Below are 22008 nucleotides of genomic sequence, written 5' to 3'. Positions count from 1 at the left end.
TGGAGGTCTAATTCTATATATCTTGATATGGCAGGAGATATCTCCCCAGATAGAATGTGAGCTCTTTGAGGGCAAAGACTATTTCATTTTTGTTTTCAGTATCCTTAGCCCTAGTACATTGCCTACGCACTTGGGTGCTATTCAATAAATGCTAATTGATTGATTGCAGTAGCACCAACCAAACACACAGACTATCCATTGACTTTTCCTTTGTTCTTGCTACATGACTAGCCCATCTCCTTTTCCAGTCATGCATTTCGGTAATATAGAAAAGTATTTGCCATAATTTCTCTTAAAAGGGTAAAGAAGAACACATACTTCCACATAAAGATCTATATAAGAGTTCTTTATTAAGAATTTCAGTGGATCAAACATTCGTTTCATCAATATTTCATCAGTTTCATCCAATTTTATCAATGCTTACAAATTTTCATCCTGTTTCCCCAGTATCTCTCTCCAGACTTTCAACCTAAGGTAAACTGTAAAGTGGGTTTACCTATTAAAAGTTTATATAATTGAAAAGCATCTTAATCATCAGGCATTTTCTATCATTGATAATTTTGGTGTCTTAAGGCATTGAAGGCGCAGAATTTTTCATATTAGATCCAACTTATGACTAATGAGATCTATAACAATGATCTTAGTATACCTATCATTTATTGCTAACTACATACATAAAAAACTTGTAATAGAAACAGCAATCACCAATGGGTCAGATTTTTATATTCTAAGATACAGTTAATAGATTGAAAAATTGTAGTTTTGCCTCCCATCTAAGGGATGCTAATGATCCTATAATATCTGATATCCCTACACTTTTAAAACAATTCTTGCATTCTTCCCTTTGTCTCCTCTTACTAAGACACTACTCTAACTCAGGCCTTCACCTTTCCAAAAGAAAATTACAATATTCTTTTAATCAGTCTCCCTGCTTCCAACTTCTCCCTTCTGAAATCAGTCTTTGAGGAGCTGACAAAATAATCTTCTTAAAGCATCATTTATCATTTAACTCTCCTAGGATTATTTCTAAGTCCTCCACCTAACATTTAAGGTCTTCTACAAGCTATGTTCAATATTCCACTCCAGTCTTTTTTCCATATTAGTTCCCTTTATATACTCTATATTCCAGCCAAACAATATTATTAATTGTTAAGGAAATGGTGGAGAAAATGCTAAATTTAGTCATAAGATCAGAATTCAAATCTCAACTCTGCTACTTACTCCCTGGAAAAGTCATTTAGCCTCTTTAGATTTTTTTCTTTGTAAAATGAGGACTTTGAATAGATGACCCTCTAAAGTCTGCTTCAGCTAGCAATCAATATGCCCATTATCTGGAAGTTATATTCTACTTCCCAATTCCCTGCATTTGCACCAGCCTAGAACGTATTCCATTTTCTATTACAATCTTTATCTTCTTTCACAGATGCCATCTTCAGGTGCCACCCTCCTATCACCACCAGTCCCCTTGTGGTACTCTCTTCTTCCTCAAATTACCAGTTAATTAATTATCTCTGTCATGTCATGTCATTAATTATCTGTGTCATATTCTCAGAAGAATATAAGTTCCCTGAAGGCAGAGATAAGTTCCATAAGGTCTATTTAGCATGATACCTTGCAAAAGGCCTAATATTCACTGGATTTAATTTTAACATGACTGATATAATTTTATACTGAATTAAAGGATGTACTCAGTAAGGGCAAAAGTATATAAATTTTAAAAGGGTAAAAAAACTTACCCCCAAATCCTGCATTTTTCATACTCTACAAGAGAGGTAAGTGTTCCCAGTTTAAAGAAAAGAAAGACTCCCAGATGACCTATATTTTGAAAGCATCTTATTGAGCTGAAATTTTATCTTTAAATTACATTTCAAGCTTGGAGAAGGCAGGGTCTTGTCTTAATTTTTTGCATCTCCTTCAACTTTAACAAAGGCTTGTTGAGATTTTATTCCAATAAAAGAAAGAAATGTTTATAAATCTGCCATAAGTTTTTCCCAAGTTCATGGTAAAATACTCAAGATTATCATGTCTCTTCCAGAGAACATGATATCACAGTTGTTATAATAAAGTCATGCAAAACATTTCACATTCATTTGCTTTTTCAAGTTTCTTTCTATAATAAATGAGACTCTTCTTATTTTCCATACTGAAACATTCTAAACCACTGAAATCAGAACTAATCAATTTCTACACAATTTTCATACAGTTCAACACAGTGCTATGCACATAGGAACTCAATAAGTATTTCCCAAATGAATTTAACTTTTAAGTACTGTGGTAATCATACTATTTATAAACCAATCATGAAGTTTTCCATCTTATTAGGAATAAGGTATATGTAAGAGAGGCAGAAAGATAACTTTAAAAGTCATAAGTATCCGTTTCACATGTTTTAGCTAAGAACATCATTTCCAATAATCAAAATTTTAAAATCATGTGCATAAATGAATATGAGACTTTTCATTCCTAAGCTTCTTTATCCAAATTCTTGGACTAAGTGCAAAACTGTCTGGGCAGAGAGTCAACCATACAAAACGCTGGTTTTCATGAGCATGTAAATATCCATTTTACTATTATTTAAAATGATTTGTCTTTTACCATGTAAAAAATTCTTACCAGAATGAAAAGTTTAAGGACAGCTGTAACTGACATAGTATAAGCTAACTTTCTCAACAGACCTAAGCTTTCTCTATTAAAGATCACATCCTTGCTGAATATGGATGGGAACATAAGAATTTCTTTCAGTCTTAATCTTTAGAAAATTGGACGATTTGGATTGAAACCCCAAGAGACAAGATATCTACCTATATATTAAACCACAAGCCCCTTGGGGGAAGAAGCAATATCTAGAGGCACCTCACTAGCAAGGTCTCATAAAGAAGAAATTCCACTTGACTTACTTTAATGAATAAATTAGGATCATTTGGAATTGGACTATTAGCTACTCAAAAAGTTCTGCTACATTATTTTAAGTATTTAGAAAAGTTAGTCCAAGAAGTTCAAATATTTCCGGGAGATTTCATTTATACTATACCATCTGTGAACTAGTTAACTCTGCTTAAATTATCTCAAATTTCTTATTAATCAAATTAACAAATGAGACTCCCAAATGTAATGATAAGTATAATACAGACTACCTATAAAAACCTGTATACGTTCCCATTTTTTGTCCCATCATACATACACTTTAAACTTGTACCCCCAAAAACTATGTATTTGTATGTGTGCACATGTACATGCACATGCCAACTGCATTCCTACAAGATGATGTATGTATACAGTTCAGTTCTTATCATAATTGGCATTGTAATATCACATTGCTGGGAAAAGCTATCCAAAAATGAATCTGCCCCAGATAATGTACTAATTATTCCGTGGCAAATTCTTTTACTATCATTAACCCATCTCCCTATCTTGGCAGGTTTTCTCTTAAACAATAAGCGCAGGACATTTCCTGACGATTTCTGACCAAAAGGAAGGAATCACTTTAAACAACTAATTCCAGCTGGTCATTAGTCCTCAGGAAATGCGGTCCCTAGGGGTTGTTATTATGCTTGAGAACTAAAAAAAATCAAAACCCCAAAATTATGACCCTAAAATGAATAATTGGATGCTTTCTTTTAAAGATAACAACGGTAAATGACATTATCTTTTCTGTTATCATTTGGAAATCCAGTTTCCTTGTATAGGGTCATCTTGGTCAGTGAAGTCTCCCAAAACTAACCTTTTCAATGAAATTATCGCTATTTAAAAACAACAAAGGCTTCTCGCAAGCTGTAATACAGACCTCAATGGGATCTTACAGATCATTGAGTCCAAAACAGCTTATCAGTGACTGTCTTTTATTCATTGATGAGAAAACTGAAACTCACTATTGTAATGAGAGCTACAAAAATATTGACCTAAAAGTTTTCCTCAGATCAAGCCATGAAAACATGATGCTTCCTCTTCAGATGCACCCCCATCCTCTCCCTCAATACTAAGCCAAGAACTATCAGTCGTGTTATATCACAAGGGTCCATACCATGTGGGGAGGTACAGCAAAAGGTGCATTTAGATTCAGAGGATCTAGATTCCAATCTGAGCTCTATTATTTACTAACTGCAATCCTGGACAAGACACTTAATGTCACTAGACCTTTTTTTTACCTTTTTTTTAACTAGATCAGAATCTATTTTTACCCTTATTTATTATCCACCAAGTAGATTGGAATCTATTAAATACCTGCATTTGCAAATACAGGAAGTGCAGCAGATACAGCACTGGACCTGGAGTCAGGAAGACATGAGTTCAAATCCAACATCAGATATGAACTGTATGACCCCAGTCAAGTCATTTTAACCTGTTTGCCTCAGTTTCCTCACCTGTAAAATGAGGATTATTACCTATCTCCCAGGGTTATTGTGAGTCTCAAATGAAATAATTGGTACAAAGTCCTTAGCATAGTGCCTAGCACATGGTTAAGTACTACATAAATTTAGCTAATATCATTATTATTCATCCAATAAGCAGACCTGGAATTAAATGGAAACCGCTTTGCATTTGTTGGGTTAACTACAATTCTAGCTGTATTCTGTGTCAAAATAGCATTTGTACTGCTGCCTCTCTTTTCTGATATCCTCATTCCTCTCTCAGTCTCTTCATCTGTATGATAAGCTGGAAGCATCCTGGCTTAGGATTTATCCAGTACAGTCTAATTCCCATGCAACCTAATAAAGTAGTTTGACAAATATCACAAGAATTAATCCTTTTATCAACAAAGGTATTGCTGTACTAATATTTTCACAGGAGTAAGAATCTTTTTGCTACTTAAATCTTCTAAAAGTCTGTTAATAGGAAGGAACCAGGTTGTTAAGGGCTGTAAAAATGTGACACCAAGGATTTTATATTTGATCCTGGAGGTCAAATATGACTCAGAGTCTGCTCTAGACATCAATAGGATACATGTGTAAAAAATAACTTTGCAAAGCAGATGTTCTCGTGAAACATGGAAATAGCATTGTTGCCTCTGATTTCACAAACTTGGCATCATCAGTTCTTACTGAAGCAGCATGGATAGCAAATCATCTCATGATAAATCTCCCTCTTCATACTGCCCAGCAGAAATGAGGAAAGAAATGGCAAATTGATCATGTTTCTCTTCTATAGATATATAGTTTGTTTGTACATATGTGTTTTCTTGGTCTCCCCCATTAGATTGTAAACTCCTTGAAGGTAAGGACCGTTGTTTGCCTTTGTTTCCCCAGGGCTCAACACTGTGCCTAGCACAGAGTTGTTATTTAGTCATATCCAACTCTTTGTGACCCTGTGAGCCATACCATCCCAATACTGTCATGACAAAGGTACTGAAGCAGTTTGCAGTTTGCCATTTCCTTCTCCAGTGGATTAAGGCAAACAGAGGTTAAGTGACTTGCTCTGGATCACACAGTTAGTGAGAATCTGAGGCCAATTTGGGACTCAGGTCTTCCTGACTGCAGGGCCAGTGTGCTATCCACTGAGTCACCTACCTCCTCCTTAATCATTGCAGACACTTAATGAACACTGCTGACTGACTGACAGATAGTACTGAAGTCTACTTGTGTATCATGAGTGTCCACCATGTCCTAGAACTGTGTTCAGTGTTAGAAGACAAGTCTGCCTATCTCAGGTAGCTATATGCAAGGTTAAATGCCTGCATCCTACAAAGTGATAATATTTTCTTCTCTGTGAGTACATAAAAAATGAACTGCCTGAAATTATATGTGGAAATAACTTTGGAATGCTTCGAATTACAATTGGCAAATAACAACTTGTGTGCTTAAACAACAAATGAATAAGCTTATTTTCTACAGCAAACCTCTGGTAATGTAATTAAGTCTATTTTCATGAAATGTGCAGCCACAGAGAAATTGTGTCCAAAAATCTACTTCTGAACTGGCCCATGTTCACGTAATTCAACAGAGCTTAGGAAGAGGGGGGTATACAGACATCCCTTCCAAATGTTAATGCGTTAGGGACTCTGGAAAAGGAGCAGCTGAAATCAATTTTCATCTTTCTCAGTTCAGAGCAAGGATTTCTGTGATCATCTGACTGAAGGGAAAATTTCCCAGGCTACATACAAACACTGCATTAGTAATCAAACAAAATAATTCCAAAGTTGTAACTTTCCCCTCATCCTCCTCCAGCCAACCCCTTCCAAAAAAAAAAGATGAAAAGGACAGGATATTTCAAATTGTACTCCAATTCCTCATTTAAAAACAGCAGTGATCCCTTACCCTGCCACAAGTCTCACAATATTTAATAAACATGGAACATGTAGTACCGTTATTTTGTGCATTCTCAAAATTAAACCTAGCAAAACTTCACCATCATATTCCCACAGCAAGGAATAAACTATTTATATGAAGATTTCAGGGTTGTATATATTCCCTAGTTATGTTTAGTCTATGGTAAAATACCTATTCTAAATACTGAATTCTGCGAAGGGGAAGCACCTTTATTAAAATGATGATGACTAGTAGCTTCTTCCTACGCAGTCACACAACATAATGTGGCCACATTAAGCATGTCATCAAAAGCTGTCTTCATAACCTCATGAAACAACCTGGATCAGTGGTAGTAGCTTTTAGAACAGCTCAATGGAAAAAACTTGGACAAATCAATGCAACAAGTAATTACTGAACATTTGATATGTAACAAAATAAAAAAGAAGCATAAGATTATGCTCTGCCTTCAAGAAGCTTACAATTTACCTAGAAAGATAGAGAACAATGGCTAACACAAAATGTTGTCACTGTCTCTGAGTATAATACTGGAGTCAGAGCAAAAGGGATGAGTATAGGCTCAAGTAGATGACAAAGGCTTGGGAGAGCATGTGGGTCTTGCAGTTAGGGCTTAAGTGATGGATAAAATTAGGTGCATTGGGAGGGAGGGGGAAAAGGAGGACACCCAAGGCATGGGAAACAGCAGGTACAAAGGCTAGGAGACAGCAAGCAGCATGGCATGTGCAAGGGACAGTCAGCACAGCTGTCTCACTTAGGGAGAGCAATCAGAAATTATACTGATATGTGGGGTGGACATTGTTGGTGTGACCTAACTGATCCCATCAAGTCAAAATGTTCAGTATGGAGGGTTTTAATAAATCAGACATAATAGAGTAGAATTTATACAGTCATTAGTCACTATAGTATATTCCTGTATAGTATATTCTTGAGCTCATATAGTTAGGGAAAAGGCAAATTTAGTCTTTTATTTCCATTAGTGAGCCTTAATTATGATGGCACAGTGGATAGAGCACAAAACTTAGAATCAGGAAGACTCATCTTCCTGGGTGTAAATTTGACCTCAGACACTTACTAGGTGTGTGACCTTGGGTAAGCCACTTAACTCTGTTTGCCTCAGTTCCTCCTCTGTAAAATGAGGCAGAGAAGGAAATGGCAAACCATTTCAAGGTCTTTGCCAAGAAAACCTCAGATAGGGTAACAAAGAGCAGGGCATGACTCAAATGACCGAACAATTAAAACATCTGAGGGATTCTATCAAGAAAACTCCCTTCAGGTATCTTGATGACAATAATCATGAAAACTGATCTTCTGATTATAGTTCAACATATACTCCCATTCATTCCCTTCACCTTTTTTAGAAAAAAAAAAAGGAGGGGAGGGTATTTTACAAAGGGCAGTATGTTAACAGTATGCAGAAGTGGAGATCAAGGGAGCGCATGAGGATGCTATTGTAATAATCTATCCATGAGTCTAGGTAAGTGCAAGGGAACAATGAGAAATGAGAATATGGAAGCTACTTGGAATGAAGATTAGACTTGACAACAATGTGGTTATGCCACAGATCAGGGGAAAATTAGAGATTACCCCAAGGTCTATAAACTGAGAACCTCAGAGAATAGTGTGACAACTGACAAAAGTGAGGAAAGTTGCACAGGGGACTGCATCAGGGGATAAACTCAGATTGAGGCAAGTTTGGTGTGAAGTGGTGACTAATATTTTGTAAACCTTTGTAAACACAGACCAGGATGTTGATTAAAGGTCAGAGTGAGGAATCAAGATTGAGAGTCTTCTGATCCTTACAAGGCATTGTTTTGTCTTTGTATCAACAGTGCCTAGCATCATGCCTTCCATATGGTAGATGCTTAATAAATGCTTGTTAATTGAATCAAATTGAATTGATAGTTAAAATCATGAGGGAGATCTCCAATAAAGAGGGTGCATAGAAGATCTAAGAGCTATATCTTGGGGGAATTTCCACATCTGGGAGGGAGAGGGGAAAGTGGAATGAGTATTCAGAGAAGTAGAAGGAAAACCAAATAATCCTGTGTCAAAGAAACTTGAGCAGGAGAAATAAAGCTAGAAACCAAGAAATAATCCACTTTAAAAACATCTACTTGAAAAACCACATTTAGAATGGAAACATTGTCCTTACTCTACATCCCTTTAAACTATCTGGTATAAAATATCATAGAATTAGTGCCATAATGAACAATTTTAATCCTACAATAATTAGAAGAATAATGTCCCAATGCTGTTAGCTTCTAGAAGGTTCTTTTGTTGTTATGGCCTTCCCTATCACATCCACTGAAAATGCTCAAACCTTTATTAGGAGACATGCATTTTAATGAAGGCATGCCTCATTTAATGAAGTCCGCAGGCAATTTCTGGAATACCTGTAAGCAAAAAAAAGCTTAATGCTGTATCAACTCAAGTGTTAGCAGTTCTTTATCCATGCTATACTGGCCTACATAAAGTTCACATAAGGAAAAGGGGAGACTTCCTTGCTCTCACTAATCAGTCTTTAAAATGTAACTCCTTGTGGCTGTATAAAGAAAAGTGTTGGGATACCTTGTTGGAAATGCATGGCACAGTGGAGAGGAAAGGGAAAGGAGGAGTTAAGCATTTATTAAGTGCCTACTGTATCTAGAATCAATGGACCTGGGTTCAAATCCTGCCTTGGCCACTTATTATCTGTGTAATTTTGGTCTTATCATTTAACACCTCTGAACCTGACTTTCCTCATGCACAAATTAAAGACTATGAAGATGTTTTTAGGTCTCTTTCAATATAAAATCTATGATGTTATTAACATTAAAGAAAACATGTAGCAATCTGTGGATAAGCTGTTGAGGAGCTGGGAAGTTTTTCTACAGTGGCTAAATAACATTTCTTCTGCCTTCGTAATGCAGTGTTTCCAAAGAAATGGATGCTAGATTTCTAAGTATGTGTTGATGTTTACTTTTTTTTTTAATTTATCCCTCATATTTCCCTTCCTTAAAGACATGATTTGAGGTTACCACTAAGAAATGATAAAATAAACTCCATCATCGTGTCCATACAGCAGGCATGAAGACAAGCTATTTCTTAGAGGGACTTTATCTATGGAGTATCACATATGCGTACAATTTGAGTTCACAATCATTACTAGCTCACCTCTAATATCTTCAGTTGATAAGACTAACTCCAAGAAGGTTGCTGGAAGGTCTGTTAATGAATAATTTCCAGCTGTGTGAGTTCCCTTCATGTCCTCGTCCAAGTGAAGGCTAAGTTTTCTAGGTCAGCTCCCACATAGAACTAGTCATCCATAATGTAAATTTTCCCACTATCCTCTAAAATATGCCAACACTCCTACAGAGGCAATGAAAGTATGAATGTTTAGGGTCTCCATTTATAAACTGTGTGCTCTTTGATACTAGGTGTCCTGTAGAGATATAGCACTTCCATTAAAGAAGGGTTTCTGGAAGGGATCTAAAAGGTGACCTAGTCCAATGCCCTTATTTTACAAATGAGGAAACTGAGGCTTAGAGAAGTTAAGTGACTGGTCCATAGTTACAATGAAAGTAACACAGGCAGGATTTGGACCCAGGTTTTCTTGACTCCAAATCCAACACTCTGGTCACTATGCCACATAAGTAGTTTTCAGTGATCCTGGCCCAACACCAGATATGAGAAAAAATATGCTTTGGGGATGCAACTTCTCCATTTTTCATTGAGGCCATTTTTTTGGCAGCTGGACAGTTCATCCTTGCTCAGCTGAGATAAATCTGCAACAACAAAAAAATAATCAGGAACCTACCTTCTCAGTAGAATCCAAAAATATTTCCAGTAGCAATTGGTACATACCTGTATAAAGATCTAGACTCTTTGAATCTAAATTCAGATTCTTCAGATTTCATGAATGGTAGCTAATGAATAGAGAGGTCTCCACTATTTCTGGGCAGATAAACCCAAACTGAGAAAAAGTCATATAGCCACACCCCTGGCCCTGAGATACTTGCTGGAGAGTATCATAGCAGCACTACCAAAGGATGCCTCTTACTAGTAACAGAACTCATGGAAGAATTAGAACAAGTTATTCAGATCAACATAAATTACACTGTTGAGACTTAAGATTAATGGTAGTGATGAGACATGAAGGTTTCAGAGCGTATGTTAAACATATTATACAGTCTAGTAGTATAGGTCTTCTGTCTCTAAGGTAACTTCAGAAAGAAGAGTTAGGTAAGAGTAGAAATCAAAAATATTAATGTAGGCATTTCCCCTGCAAACAAATACATGCAATTTTTTTAAGAAGAGGGAATTTCTTAATGTGAAAAACTGGAAGGTCCTTTCCAGTCTTCAATCTATGACCCTATGAACTCTTGATTATAATAATGTGTTTAATTTGATATAATATTGTGAATTAGGCAAAGCAATTTATTACCTCCATTTTGAAAAGCAATAAAATTGAGACTGGAAAGAATATGAATGACGTTCCCAAAGTTACCCAACCAGTAAATAGCTAGAAAAGCCTGAATTGGAATCTAGGTCCTCAGACTGAGATTCTAGTTTGGTGGTCTCAGATTATTTGGCATAGATTTAAGCTTTTTGTATCCTCTAGTTTGCTCCATACCCCACTGTATCAGGGAGCATCTTGGCATCTGGCACTTTGGTATCTAATAAACAATAGCTAAATGTAGGTTTTTAATAATCATAATGATGATAACACTGTTACCTTCTTTTTAATACATATCAAAAAGAGTGTCCATAAATGGAATCTTCTTTCATTCAATGAACAGATATTTATTAGTACCCACTATATGCAAGAGACTGAGCTGGGCACTAGAGACCCAAAGCTATGCCTTTAAACATCACATAAATTTCAAAACATCATGGGCTTCTAAAAATACTTCATTTAAAATGCACTCATTTGCTCAGGTGAGCAGTCAGAGTATCTGAATAAAAAGAAATGATTAGTAGCACATTTCCAAGTAGAGGGCTTTCTTTGACTTGCCCTGGTACTAAGGCAATCTTTGCAATGTAGGCAATCCTTGGGACAGCATTCTGGAGTCAGAACTGAAACCAACCCATGAGTGTTATCCAAAAGAAAGAGTGCCTCTTCCTGCCTCCTTAAAATACAAGCATTTGAGCTCCATCACCAAAAAGTATGTAAGTACCTAATTGGACTAGACACTGGATTGGGAAAACCAGTCTAAATGTTTAGAAAGCAAGTGACTTGCCATGATCGGTATTAGACCTTTCAACATCCAATGATAAAGTGTCTGAGAATTCCATATGCTGGAAATGCATACTTATTACGAGTTTACTTTGGGAAGTGACATTTAACTGCAGACAATGACTATACAGAGTTAACTGGTATAGATGGACAATGTCTTTAGCTTAAGAAAGTAACCCTCCCTCCCTCCCCCGCAAAAAACTTCGATGAATGGCATGAAGGAAAAAGATACTGGGGAAGAGAAGGGAGATTTGACAGCTAGTAAAAGCATTTCTAATTACATGAGAAAAAAACTAAAATATGTCTGTGTCACTGCACATTCTCAAGAGCTCTTTATTTGTCTTAAGATACTTGCAAATGGCTGAAGCTTTTATTTTTTTGTTTGGGGAAAAAAAATGGGATGAGGGAAACCATCTCCATATCAGGGACCCAGCCAGCAGAGGAAGCTTTGGCTTTTGCACACTTTACAAAAACGATCTCCCAGCTTCTTTCTGGCTAAGCACATCGCCAGAGGAAATGAAAACTAGGAAAACAATTTGCACATAGAACAATGAGGTATGGTTTCACTTTGGTTTCAAGCGTAAATATAAATTTGGTTCTCAAAAAAATGGGGGGGGGGCGATATTTAAAAGCACAGATTGCAGTCTGGTATTTTACTATTTTAAATTAACAACTATAACTAAGCTGTACTTTTTCTGTACTTGAGCGTGCTTCAGCAATAGAAAAGCCGTGGGAAAGCAAAGATACAGCTGTTTCCAGGCAAATGGCCCAGAACTGGTTCCAGCATCAACCACCAGAGTCTCCTGGATAACGAGGGAAACACACGCCCAGGGCGACTCACATGCACATGTGTGTGTGGGGCTGGTTGAGTGCGTGTGGTGTGTGTACACCAGTTTACAGCGTGTGAAGGATCCAGGGATTTCACGCAGGTGAACAATTCTTCGATACTTTCTGCGCAACCATGATGTCCGTGTAAATTTCATTTGGGTCCCTAGTCCCAATTTAACCCACCTCGGAAAGGGCTAAACTGGTTCCTTCCTTCCCCCGGCTCCCACCACGAACGGATGAGTTCCCTAAACTATCTTCTGCCTAACTAAAACAAAGAACGGTCTGTAATGGATGCACTCAGCCTCCAGAGCACATCGTAGCCCAGAGAACGGCCCAAGGAAATCCACCTTGCATGGTGGCATGTTGGCCCGCAGGGAAGTTCCCGAGTCAGCGATCTGAGGGCTCCCGGCCCGAAATCAGCCAAAAGAGGGAAGCGGACAAAGAGACTGGGCGGCAGGGGCCGGGGTGCGGGCGAGCAGGAGGGGCTGCGGGGCCACGGGGGAGTCGCCTGCACAGCACTCACCTTTGCAGCCGCTCTGCTCCGCTCCTCGTTGAGCAGGAGGGCAGCCAGCAGCAGCAGCCAAACAACCGGCCGCGGACTCATCCTCCTCCGACGCCCGGGCTAGCACCGGGAGCGGACTGGTCAGCTCGGACTCGGCACCCGCCCCCCGCGGGCGAGGCGCTGCTTCCTAGCCGGCTGTGCCGCGGGGTCCCTGGGCGGGGAGGCCGGCGCGTTCACTCTCGGGGAGCCGGTGCGTGCTCACTCGACATCGTCCCCGGCGCTTCTGCTCTGCGCCACCTCCTCCAGAGTCAGACTTAGAGCTGATCGCGTAGCTCCCCTAATTTGTTGGCGCTGTTCCCTCCCCTTTGGAGTGCGCGGGCGGCGTTTCAAATGGGAGGACCCTACTCTGTGCGTGTAAGAGAGGGGGAGAGAGGAAGAGACAGTCAGAGGGAGGACAGAGAGCTTATGCTGGTAAGTAAAGAAGTCGGCGTCCCGATCGTGTTCAAGTTTTCAGCTTCCTCAGCCACCCCGGCGCCCCTGCTCCGATCCCCGGGTCAGACCCACGGAGCTGGGAGTTCTCCCTGTCCGACCTTCTCAGGCCAGGATTTGGCGAGTAGGGGAGGGACCTCAGGGAAAGAGGAGAGGAGAGGCGGAGGAGGGGGTGGGGAGAGGAGAGCGCACTCCCTGTATTTGTGTACCTCTGGCTTTTGCCTGCCACTTCCACTGGGAGACTCAGTTCTGAAAAGGGAAATGCCTGCACCCACCAGCCCCTGAGTCCTGGTCTGGAAAGGTGAGTGTGGCCCCGCGGAGAGGTTGAAGGGAACCAGGAGCCCGGGGCAGACTCTGATGGACCTCTCTCCGAGTTTGGGCTGGGAAAGAGAAAGGGAGATTTGTTTGGGTCCGTAGGAGACCTTGCTGCCTAAGATTAAAGGGCTTCTCCCCTTCACTGCCGTAGTTCTCACCTAAAGAGGGAAATCCAAGTCCCAGTTCCTGGAAAACCCCATGCAGGAGGGGATGGAGAGGCGCCGTCATTGTGGGCTGCCAGCCCTACTTCTCCCTTTGCACGAATGCCAGGTAGGGAGGAGAGAAAAGAAACCGAGATGTCAACCTCTTTGTTGTCTGTCTGGTCTCTGCTTCTAGGCTAAAAGGGCTCGCCGTTCCTGAGAGCCCGGGGCTGCTCCGGTGGCCCAGGGGTCGGAGTTCCGGGGCTCGGAGGGGCAGTACCTGTTGGGAGAATGGGCAGCACAATGGACCCAACTTCCCGAGTGCCCCTTCGGCGGTAAGACCTTTTTCCCCTGCCCTCTCTCTGTTGGACTTAGATGTGTTCACTTTTGAGAATTGCTTTTCAAAAACTGTGTCTTTGTCCCACCTTCTGTCGTGTAGGTGTGTGCCGCTGTTCGTGCTGATCCTAGTGCTAGCTGAGAGGGCACACGCTGTAAGTACTCGGGTCCTTTTCTCTGTTTTAATTATGGCGCCATAGAGTTATAAACTGCAGGTATCTGACCAAAAAAGCTGCTCATGGTTGGAGGAGTCTGCACCCACTCCCAAGTCTCCCAGCACTGCCCTGGAAGTTTGTTTTATATGTGCTTACTTCTCACCTCTCAGTTTTTCCCTGCTGGTGTTACCCTGCAACTACCTAGGGAAGGACTCGGCTTTGGCTGTTAAACGGTCTACAGCAAGGAATTAAAAACATAGCCAAGGGCCATCATTTTCCTTTGGAGTAGGCATGCCCCAAACACTTGCCAAGAGACTAGGGTGTGAGCCACGTGGCTGGGAGTAACAAATAGTTGAAGGGAAGAAAAGAGTTTTTTCACCTAAATACATGCAGGAGACTGGATGATGACTATTTCCTCTTCAGGTTTTTTTTGTACCTGATTTTGAGGGGAAGTTACAGAGATACTGAATTCACTAAAATAAGAAAGAAAATCAAAGAAAGTACGCATGCCCAGTTTTTGTTCTGTTCTTTGAAAGGCAGTCCTCAGTTCTGTTGCTTACTAACTGTGTGACCTTGAGGCAGTCACCCCCACTTCTTGGGGACTCAGTTTCCTCATCTGTAAAAAAAATACTTTCCATCTCTAAAACTACGGTCCTGTGACGTTAGAGCTAGGTGAAGTGATAAAAGCATCCCTGAGATACTGAACTCTGCCTTAGTTGAGAAATAATTAAGGTTACACAAGGTAACTATCTTTAAGGAAGTTAATTTTTTTTTTTTTACTTTACTTGTCTGGGCATATCATAAAAATCGGTAGGTTGAGTACACACAATATTTAAGCAAACCAAAATTAAGATCTTTTGTCCAGCTCCTTCTCCCCACCTTCTATTTTCTTTAGTATTTCTTCAGAATTGGTCAAGATATTCTTGGTCAAGATCATTCTAGAAAAAACGTTTTTTGCTCTTTCTGCACACATGCATACACAATGCTTTGTGAGACAGCCAGTCCATTGTAATTTTGGACAGTACTAATTATAAGAATGTTTATTCCTTAAATTGAGCCAGGAATTGCTTCCCAGTAATTTCCATTCATTGGTCATTTTAACCTCTGAAGTCACACAATGTCCAACCCCGTCTTACATATCACAACTCAGGATATGTGATGTTTCTTTTAATCACAACCCTTCTCCAGCCCCAAATACCTTTCTTGTTATCATATTTCTTCTCCTCTCTTTCCTTCCAATTATATTCTCCTGAATTAGGCTTATGATTTGAACTTAGTTTTGTACTTTTTCCACTCCATATTTGACTTCAGTTTGGTTTTAAGAAGGTCAGAATCAACTATGTAGAAGTTAAGCCATCATAATTAGATTTATGGGGAAAGGCTTCAGTGTTTGGGAAATTATTAAATTTAAAGAGAAACTCTGCATACTTGAAGGAATTTTCAAAATCCATTTCTCTCAAAAGAGATAGAATGTCTCTCTGCCCTTTTATAATAATTATAGCCCCACATGTTGCTGCAAACCACCAGTTTGGCCTAATTTCTCAATATTTTAATTTTAGCTCTGTTTCACATAAGTTTTGGTAGCAAAGCAAAATCTGGCTTTGGCTAAAAAAAATAACTGTGGGTTTTTCAGGATTGACTAAAATTTTGATATTAAAATCCATTCCCCTTTTTCCATTTTACTTGAATCTGAGTACATCTAGGTCCTGATTAGTATGAATAATGAATCCTGTGATGTGGCTACATTATTTGAATTCACACCTCTTTTCTAGTGGGTTGGAACCAATTACCATGTTTTACGTAATTGTAACTTTGAATAATATGTATCTGAATACATGCAACCATTTCATGGAACTCATTAGTTGCACTAATCAGGGCCTATATGTAGCTAGGAATTTGAATTTTGCCAGTCCAAGTCATTGATGGCACTCTTTATGCTTACATTATACAAAAAAGTGGCCCCAGATTTATGACCCCTAAAGTAGCTTTGGTGTACATTCTCAAAAGAGGTGAATGGCAAAAAAAAAAAAAAAAAAAAGGATTAACAAGGAAGGACTTTTTAGGATTCTTTTTTTTTTGGCCTAAAAAAGAAAATACCACACTACATTAGAAGAGAATGTTTGAGGACTATAAAAAAATGGCTAAGTATAATATATGGTTTTGTGGTTAACCATGAATTCGGGTTGATATTCCCTCTCACTTTTAACATTAGCTGACTAGTAAGTCCAGTAATCTTTCCTAGACTTGCACCATCTGAGAAAATGAAATAATAATCCTAATGGCAGCACTGAACTGTTGTTTGGTCGCTTTTCAATGCTGTGTGACTCTTCATGACCCCATTTGGAGTTTTCATGGCAGAGATACTGGAGTGGTTTGCCATTTTCTTCTCCAGCACTTACATATAGGATCATATCTTTAGAGCTAAAAGGAAACTTGAGGCCATTGAATCTAACCTTTTCATTGTACAGATAAGAAAGATGACTCCAAGATAGTTTAAAGGACTTGCCGAGGGTCGCACAGTCAGAAATTTTCTGTCAGGAAAGAGATTAATTTAGATTTTCCCTATTCCAAGTCTAGTGCTCTATCCCCCCTAGAAACCTCACTACTGGATTGATGGCAGAATCACATGAGAAAATGTGCGTAAAGCATAAAGCGCTATATGAAATGGGTTATGATTACCATCACTATTATCCTTCCTTCCCATGGAACTAGTACAAATAACCCCATATGTCTTCATTATGGATGCACCATAGAAAGAGCACTAGATCTGGAGTCCGAAGACTTGGGTTGAGGTCTCTGCTTTTGACTAAATGATTTTAGACAACTCATTTAGCCTTTCCAGAACTCAATTTCTTCATCTGCACTCAGAAAATAAATACAGCTAACATTTATGTTATTTGTATGTGTATGCATGGCACTTTAGGATCTGCCAAGCACTTGACATACATTATTTCATTCAAACCTCACAGCAACCCTATGAGGGAGATGTTTCTGTTATCCTTGTGACTTGCTCAGGGCCAACTAGTATGTGTCTAAGGTGAGATCTGAATACAGGTCTTCCTGACTCTTTAAGTGAAATGGTTTAACTCCCAAACCATTCCTCTTTGGTAAGGATTAACAACTCTGCCTGAGAATGTAATACAAGTTTGAATCCGTGTAGGCCATCAAAGAATGACACTGATGGGCTAGAAAAAAGATACAATCCTAGGAAACAGAAGATTGGGCCTTTTCAGCCCAAGATTTGTAGTACTGGGCAAGACTTTTAACCATATTTTCTTCACTATCATCTGATGAATAATATCTCTCTTGCCTTCTAGAAGGAAAGAAGCATTTATTCATGGGGTTGGTGTAAGAACTAAATGAGTGAAATACAGCTGATAGATTAGAAAAGTGCTTTGGAAACTATAAACAGCTGTGTAATTGTAAACTGTTGTACCTGTCTTCTGGATCTATTAAATTCCTTCTATTTGTGCACGGAAAAAGATGGCTTATATTATATAGTTTTACGGTTAAAACAAGAATTTCCCTAAAAACAGTCCCATGAGGTAAGTGCTACAAAATATTATTGTCCACATTTTAGCGATAAGGAGAACTGAGGCTCAAAAAGTCTAAGCGACTTGCTTTATGTGTGGATTATCCTAAGAAGTAGTGAAACTGGAACTCAAACTTAGACCTTCTGATTGCAAGGTCAAATGTTTATCACCACATCATGTTGCCTCTTTCCCCTGGTTTCTCTGATGCTCTTACTTTTGAGTTCACACCTCTCTGGTTCACATATTGTCTGGTTGCTAGACTTGGTACAGGTCTGAGGATCCAGGTTCATCTGCCAGTTCAGTTTACTGTTGAGTCTGTTTCTTGATCTCCAAAATGGGTACATTAACACTTTTTTTATCAGATGATATTTGGAAAGTATTTTGTGATTGTTAAAGATATATTGATGAGTAGTTAAATATGTGTTTTGTATGTGTCACATTCAGAGCTAGGTCAAAACATTTGTTTACCCTAGGAAAAGTCTAAAAATACCACTGTCTCTAGGACCACTATTTGAGAATTGTACCATACTGTCCCACAGAGACTTTGAAACTTTGCTATAGCTCAATCTGTGACTTACCACAAAATGCCTAGATGAAGATAGAATTTTATGGCACTAAAAATAGATGCAAAGTAATATGAAAAATATCCATATGCTCCCTGCATGTTGCATCCTAGGAAGTGCATTTAGGGTTAGGGTTATGCAGCTTACCTTTCCCTCCCTGGTCCAGGTTCTGGTTGCAATTACTTACAATGGGCACTGTTATTCTGTTGTATATGTTTTATTAGCATGCTCATTTTAAAGCAAGGGATGTTTTCATTCTTATCATCTTTAAAATGGGGTGATATCTACACTTGATGTTAGCTACCTGACAGGGTTGTGAAGGACAGGTTATTAGAGACAGGATGATGTATTACATCTAGAGTCAGAGGACCAACTAGACCACATACTAGATGGATGACCTTGAGCAAGTCACTTAACTTTTGGGGACCTTAGCTCCTTCACCTTTAAAATAGACAGAAATCCCTTTGAACTGTAAATCTATAATTCAACCTGTGAAAACATCTTGCAAAAACTTTGTGAGGTATCATTTTGTGAAAGATTCTCTCCCCCAGTTATGGCAGGCTCACCTTTCATGTTTTCCTTTCCATGCCTAAAAATACCTATTTATTTCCCATGCTTCTCAGGGACCAAAATTCTCTAGTAACTTATAGCAAGAGGAGTCATCCTACTCTGAATAGAGTAGCCTATTGCTGAAGCAACTGGAAATGGACAAGCACAGACACAGGAAAGTAAATGTTTGGCTAACTTCAAGCTACTTTAACAGTAATTTGGTTCCATCCTGGGTCAGATGGCACATTAAAAGTCAAAAGTACAGCAGAGTGCCCAAAGTCTTCCCTTCTGCTTATGACTTTCTCTTCTTAATCTCAGCAAATCTGAAACATAGTAAAAACCCCCAACCAATGCCCAGAGTGGAATTCAATTTATTTTCATCCTGCTGCTCAATTACCCAGGGCCAAAAAAGCAGAGCGGGGAGGAAGAAGCAGCAGGACCTGATGCCAGAGGGAAGTAGAAATAGAAAAGGAAAGGGAGTTACTTATTTGGCTTGAGAGAATGTGTAACTACAGTCTTTCACTTCTATTTAATCTGATTCCCTTTTCTGAAAACTGTATACCAGTGCCTTAGAAGGTCATTGAGCACATGTATAGCATACAGAACTGTAGAAATATACAGCTGTCCAGCCAGCCAAAGCTACACACACTTGCAATCTCTGTACCTGGAGGAAGTTGAGACTGATGAGGAGTTCTGAGCTAAGCCCTGACTGAAGTCTGTCCATACTGTCTGGGACCAATATGATGAGCCCCAAGAGTGGAAGTCCACAGGTTGTTTAAAGAGGAGTGAGCAGGCCAGTTCAGAAAAATGGAAGGAAGGAAGGAAGGAAAGAAGAACCACACATTTATATATCTATATCCTATGTTATTCAATCATTTTTTACCCCATTTAGGGTTTCCTTGACAAAGATACTGGAATTGTTTATCATTTACTTCTCTAGCTCATTTTACTGATGAGGAAGCTGAAGCAAACAAGGTTAAGTGACTTGCCCAGAGTCACACAGATAGTAAATGTCTAAGGACAGATTTGAACTCAGGAACATGAGTCTTCTTGATTCCAGACCAATGGTCTACCATCTGGCTACTCACCTATATCCTATATTGTGATTGAAAAACAAACATGGGACACTCCTCCATCTCCCAGCTGCATATATTTGCACAGACTGATGCCTAGAATGCTCTCCATGCTCACCTCACACTCTTTAGCTTGCCTGGCTTCCTTCAAGCCTTAGTTCCAAACTCTTTTTCTGCAGGAGACCTTTCCTGATTCCACCACCACCCTGCTCTATGATTATCTTCTACTGACACCGCATATAACTTGCTGTATGTAGTTATGTGCAGGACTAGTAGTAACATGGCAATAATATGTGCAGTTGATGTTAGCTACTTGATAGGAGAATAAGGAACAACTTATTAGCAATAGGGTGATGCGATGGAACCAGTACTGTATGTGGAGTCAGAGGACCAGCTCTACCACTTACTGTCTGTGTGATCTTGCACAAGTCCCAACTTTTGGGGGACCTTAGCTCTTTCATCTTTAAAATAGACTTGATGACCTTTAAAGTCCCTTTAAGCTCTAATGTATAATTCAATCAATGAAAGCACTTTGCTAAGCATAAAATGAAGATTTTTCCTCATTTAGAATGTGGCTCCTTGAAACCAGAGACTTTTTTCCCCCTTTCTTTTGTATCCCAAGAATACAAGCACAATATCTTATATATAGCAAGTGTTTAGTAAATTTTCCTTGACTGAATAACTAGCCAGCTCTAGCAGCAGCATTTTAATCATTTTTACTCACTTAAGTAGTCCAGGTGGAAACCTTGAAGATCAAGAGATTCAGTTCTCTGGGAGACTCTGGGAGGAAGGGCATTCCAAAGAACAAAGCATCTGCAAGATCAGATGTTTAGCCTGTCAGACAGACAGCCTAATCATCTTGGCTATGGGGAAGGTGCATGGGAAGACAAGGCCTAAATGATCTGGAGTTTTCTAGGTTGCCATGAGCCCTCAGCAGAGACCATAGAGCACAGGTGGTGTGTACAGCAGGAAATTGGGAATTGTAAGCTGGATTTGGTACTTGGAAGCTTCCAGATGGTCTTCCAGACCATAATGTCACATCCTAAACCCCCCTCCCCCATCAACAAGTTTCTCTCCCTTGTATACACCCCACTGGAAAACAAAGAGAAGGTTCAAGTCACAAGGCATTTTTTTTTTACTCTTTCATTCTGGGTACTCCAGCTCTATAATTTGGAAGAGATTTGGTGGCCCCCACATATCTGCCCCTACCTGGTTTAATGTCTGAACCCCCAGGCAGAGAAAAAAAATCCAGAAAACCCCACCTCCCTACTGTTTTGTTAATTGAAAAATAAGCATATCTAAAAGCCTCTGAGGGATAGAGTCTGGGAGGGCTTCTTGGGTGGTATTTATGTCATTGTCTGCTATAAAATGTTAAGAATAATACGCATCTCACATCTAGTGATCTTCAGGTAGAACTGCCTGGAAAAGAGGCTATCATACAACAAATAGACTGGCAGAATCAGCAGTTTACATTTAAAGCCAGATTTTTTTTAAAAAGCAGACCTTAAGAGAAAGAAACAAACTCCAGAATAGAACAAGAGGAAATTAATAAAATAAACAAAAAATTGCTGTTGTGGACAGGAAGTTTGGAGCTTAAAAATAAAACAATAAGAAAAAAATCAAGGGAAAATGGAAATGGGATAGAAGCCTTCTACAATATGGACTATTTTATGTGGTTTTAATGTTGCTATGAAAAAAATATAAAAGTTTTGGGGAGTCGGGAATAATAGTTGACTTTAGTGTAACATTTTAGACTTATAAAGCACTTAGATATATATAGTTGCATCATATTCTCACAACCACCCTTTGAAACACATAGTACATATAGGGCTAAGATCTGCCAGAATTCTACAGATAGAAATACCTAGAAGACTGGACGATTGAACCCAGAGCTTTTAGAGGCGCTATCCAGAGTTCCTTTCATTTAACCAGTCACAGTAAAGAGGGGAGACACTTGGAGCTATATTTCTCTCCCAGCTCACTGTTTTCACCCTTCTGAATCCAGTCAGTAAACAAGCATTTATTAAATGCTTACTATACATCATGACTT

At 39.2% G+C, this 22008-nt stretch overlaps 2 protein-coding genes across 3 annotated transcripts in view; one reads left to right on the top strand and one right to left on the bottom strand.

Moving 5' to 3' along the window:
• The window catches only part of COL4A1 (collagen type IV alpha 1 chain), a 202289-nt gene extending 189326 nt beyond the window's left edge, over positions 1-12963 (bottom strand). Inside the window, exon 1 of the mRNA XM_072621983.1 lies at positions 12827-12963. Coding sequence (XP_072478084.1) covers positions 12827-12907 — 81 coding nt within the window. The 5' untranslated portion in view covers positions 12908-12963. The remainder of the gene's footprint in view (positions 1-12826) is intronic.
• Positions 12964-13186: 223 nt separating this feature from the next.
• The window catches only part of COL4A2 (collagen type IV alpha 2 chain), a 287494-nt gene continuing 278672 nt past the window's right edge, over positions 13187-22008 (top strand). Inside the window, exons 1-3 of one of the 2 annotated variants that reach the window (XM_072621981.1) lie at positions 13187-13276; positions 13946-14084; positions 14189-14240. In XM_072621981.1, the coding sequence (XP_072478082.1) occupies positions 14041-14084; positions 14189-14240 (96 nt within the window). In that variant the 5' untranslated portion in view covers positions 13187-13276; positions 13946-14040. Of the gene's footprint in view, positions 13277-13368; positions 13596-13945; positions 14085-14188; positions 14241-22008 lie in introns of those variants that run through there. The other variant, XM_072621982.1, reaches the window with a different exon arrangement.

The sequence above is a fragment of the Notamacropus eugenii genome, chromosome 6, assembly GCF_028372415.1.
Source record: "Notamacropus eugenii isolate mMacEug1 chromosome 6, mMacEug1.pri_v2, whole genome shotgun sequence".
NCBI classification, from domain to species: domain Eukaryota; kingdom Metazoa; phylum Chordata; class Mammalia; order Diprotodontia; family Macropodidae; genus Notamacropus; species Notamacropus eugenii.
Note: the sequence above shows the minus strand (reverse complement) of the source record. Positions and strands in the feature narration are given on the sequence as shown.